This window comes from Heterodontus francisci, unplaced genomic scaffold, assembly GCF_036365525.1.
Source record: "Heterodontus francisci isolate sHetFra1 unplaced genomic scaffold, sHetFra1.hap1 HAP1_SCAFFOLD_330, whole genome shotgun sequence".
In the NCBI taxonomy this organism is placed as follows: Eukaryota; Metazoa; Chordata; class Chondrichthyes; order Heterodontiformes; family Heterodontidae; genus Heterodontus; species Heterodontus francisci.
This window is the reverse complement of record NW_027141448.1, coordinates 1,343,102-1,346,643: the sequence shown is the minus strand read 5'-3', so window position 1 is coordinate 1,346,643 and position 3,542 is coordinate 1,343,102. Positions and strand designations below refer to the sequence as shown.

Sequence of the window (3,542 nt, the reverse complement as noted above, 5' to 3'; positions counted from 1 at the left end):
TTATTACACAGCAGACTAAGGGCAGTTTGAGGACTCGATCCTGCTTCCTGTTTTCAGAGAAGGACACTGATTGAAGATAAACTGAATGTTTCCCTTCAGGGAAATGCTGTGAACAGGGATTTAGTGCCTCCCGGGACAGTTTGAAAGCAATTGTAGAAAGATCCACAATTTAAATAACATTTTAAACCCGCGTCTGTAATTCGTGACGGAAAAAGTTGAATAAAACAAAATAAAGAGAAGGGATTTAAAATATTTGACGAAGGATGACATTTATTTTAATCCGCTCCTTTCTGACAATGAAATTGGCAGTCTTTTTGAAATTGACAAATCTTCTGCTTCTGATGTTTTGGCGGTAAACCCCGCCCTCTTCTGTTGTCAGTGACCTGATTGGTGAAGAATATAGGCAAATGAGGTGAATTAAGTACCGGCCAATGGGGAGAGTTTTCAGTCTATAAGTAAAGTAAATGCGGCGGAAATTATCCATTCTTTGTGAAAGTATTTGCGAGATTGTGGAAATGTCTGGAAGAGGAAAGACCAGCGGCAAAGCTCGGGCCAAGGCCAAGTCTCGCTCCTCCCGGGCTGGATTGCAGTTCCCGGTGGGCCGTGTTCACAGGCTCTTGAGAAAGGGCAACTATGCTGAGCGTGTGGGTGCCGGAGCCCCGGTCTATCTGGCTGCTGTGCTCGAGTATCTGACCGCTGAAATCCTCGAGCTGGCTGGCAACGCGGCCCGAGACAACAAGAAGAGCCGCATCATCCCCAGACACCTGCAGTTGGCCGTCCGCAACGATGAGGAGCTCAACAAGTTGCTGGGGGGAGTGACCATCGCTCAGGGTGGGGTGCTGCCTAATATCCAGGCCGTGCTGCTGCCTAAGAAAACCAGCGCTCAGAGCTCCCAGAAAAAGTAAAGCGGCCAAAATGTCACCTAATAAACCAAAGGCTCTTTTCAGAGCCACCCACAGTCTCTGTGAAAGGGCTGATTCCTGTCTGATTCCAGAATGCCAGTAACAGGACCGAATGAGAACTATTTCAAATGTTTAAGCATCTGTTTCAGTGATTTCTCACTGTCACCCCAAAGCCTGTCTAATTTATTACTTCCACACTGAGTGAGTTATTTGTCCCGTTACAGATTGCTGAATAGAGTCTTACCGCCATGTGCAGATAAGTAGACAAAAAATTACAGATTAAAACTTCGTAATATATATAATCCATCAAAAGCTTTTTTTATTCCGCTTTTATCAGCACAAAGTCCTGGCCCGATTTTACGAACGGCTTTAAACTAACGCCAGATTTACCATTAATTCGCTTCTTTCCGACACTGAAATTGACTGCTTTTTCGAATTCAAACTTTCTGCCAATTTAAGCCAGTGATTTGCTGTATTTTCTAATTCGAGGCTCGGCAATTGGTTAAGACATGTGAATGAGACGTGGGTGACCAATCAGAAGTGGGCTTTGGACAGCGCGGGCTCAAATTGCTGGAATTCCAGGTCCCTGAATGATTGAGCTGAAACTGATCAGTTTCACAAACCCTGTCAGTTTCAGTGCAGGAAACACCGTCTCGGGGGAAATAACATCACAAGTGGGTCTGGTTCCAGTGAACGATTTAACGGCTGCTGCAAAACTCCCGGATTCCCTCATTGCAGCGAAATCATTTTGAAATTCTATGAAAACAATGAGTGATTCTGGAGGAGTGATGTGGCTTTTCACTTAGGGCATGTGTCGACTGGGGAAATAACGAACTGGAGAGTCTCGGGCACTGTTTGCACAGCCCGTTTAGAAAATCAAATCCACTGCACATCCTTGCTGCAAATGAAATGTCAAATTCGGGGATTCCAGTTTTTTTCATCCCGAACACAGCAGATTGATTGAACAAACAATTAAAAGTAAAATACTGCGAATGCTGGAAATCTGAAATATTTCAGATTGATTGAACTGTTCTGAACAGCCTATCCCAGCTCCCATTTCTCGGTCAATGCTCTCTCTGTGAGGCGGTGGGTGGCTCTTAGAAGAGCCTTTGTTTTGTGTTTGCTGGAAATGGTCAAATTGTTCAACCGCCGAATCCGTAGAGAGTGCGGCCCTGCCGTTTCAGAGCGTACACCACATCCATGGCAGTGACCGTCTTGCGCTTGGCGTGCTCAGTGTAGGTGACCGCATCCCTGATCACATTCTCCAGGAAAACCTTCAACACCCCGCGAGTCTCCTCATAGATCAAACCCGAGATCCGCTTGACCCCGCCACGGCGAGCCAGGCGGTGGATTGCTGGTTTGGTGATGCCTTGGATATTATCACGAAGCACTTTCCGGTGCCGCTTTGCTCCGCCTTTGCCCAGTCCTTTGCCTCCTTTACCTCTGCCAGACATGATGATTCTTCACTCAGGTCACTACACAATATAAGAAGCAGACTCTTGCAGGCTCTACTTTACACAGACCGCCCGGACCTGCCTGAGAATGGCAGAGAGAGAGCAGGAAGGGGAGGAGACAGAGTGAAGATTGAACAGACAGCAGATGGGGAGGAGACACCCAGAGTGACAGACGGAGAGAGAACGGCCCCTCATCTTTCAGTTCCACCTCCAGTTTCCTCTGGTTCGCCAATTTCAAACCCTTTATTAACAGTGGAACCGAAACCCAGCTCTCCACACAAACCCTTCCAGACTCGGCCTTCATAGTCAAGGCTTTCCAGAAAGCCGGAGCTTTTAAATATGGTTCCGCTACAATTAACACTCAGTAATATTCCCACCTAAACACAGTCCATTCTATAACAAATAACCTACACAGTAACATCACCATTTCCACACACATACTCTTCCAGCAGTTTACAAACACCTTATTGCAGCTGTTTGGGGAATCTCCTGTGTTAAGATTGGAGTTGGAAAGCGGCCTTTTCCCGGCAGTGTTCCCGTCTCACACTGAATCTGCCAGACATCCTGTTGATCTGTCTCGTTCCCCTCTGTCTCTCTTGACTATTACATGGCACGGGTAGTATTTCAGAAAGTACTGCAATGGCGGGAGTGCTGGAGACTCCAGGCCAATCCTGGAGGGATGGGGGAAATATCTTTAGAAATTCCCTGGAGAGAATCGTGATATGACAGGTCTCCAGGGACAGACCAAGGAGAGAGTGTGGACATTGAATGGAAACATGGCAAAAAGAGTTGGGGGATTCAGGAACACAATCCTCTCTGATAGGTTACAGCCTCCCCTCTGCTCCTGCTCTTTACGAGACACTTTTCCAGTTTAAATTTATGGACAAGGTGGGTTAGTTGCTCTCAGGGTGGGTGGGGGGAGAGGAGCCTCAGTGGCCATGGGTGGGATAGGGAAAATGGAGACAGAGAACCAGGACTCCGGTCACTCCCCAGCGATGTCTGCTGGAAAGTATCTGTGGATCGGATGATGCCGGGGTCCCATGGAGAGGGGAAGGGGGTGGGGTGATGGAGTGAGGAGGTGGAGAGGGAGTGTTCGTGGTGTCACAGCCAACCCCGTGCCCAAAGCAAACTCCCACATCCCAGCATTATATTGTCCAATTCCTGGAGGAGGAGGATGGCGATTCCC

General features: G+C 47.7%; 1 protein-coding gene across 1 annotated transcript; it reads left to right on the top strand.

The window, feature by feature from the left end:
• The first annotated feature begins 515 nt into the window (after nucleotides 1-515).
• LOC137363720 (histone H2AX-like) lies at nucleotides 516-905 on the top strand. The gene has a single exon (XM_068027324.1). The coding sequence runs from the start codon at nucleotides 516-518 to the stop codon at nucleotides 903-905; it is 390 nt and encodes a 129-aa protein (XP_067883425.1).
• Nucleotides 906-3,542: the final 2,637 nt, after the last annotated feature.

Coding starts and splice junctions, on each gene's coding strand:
- LOC137363720 (XM_068027324.1), top strand. CDS start 516: ATGTCTGGAAGAGGAAAGACCAGCGGCAAAGCTCGGGCCAAGGCCAAG.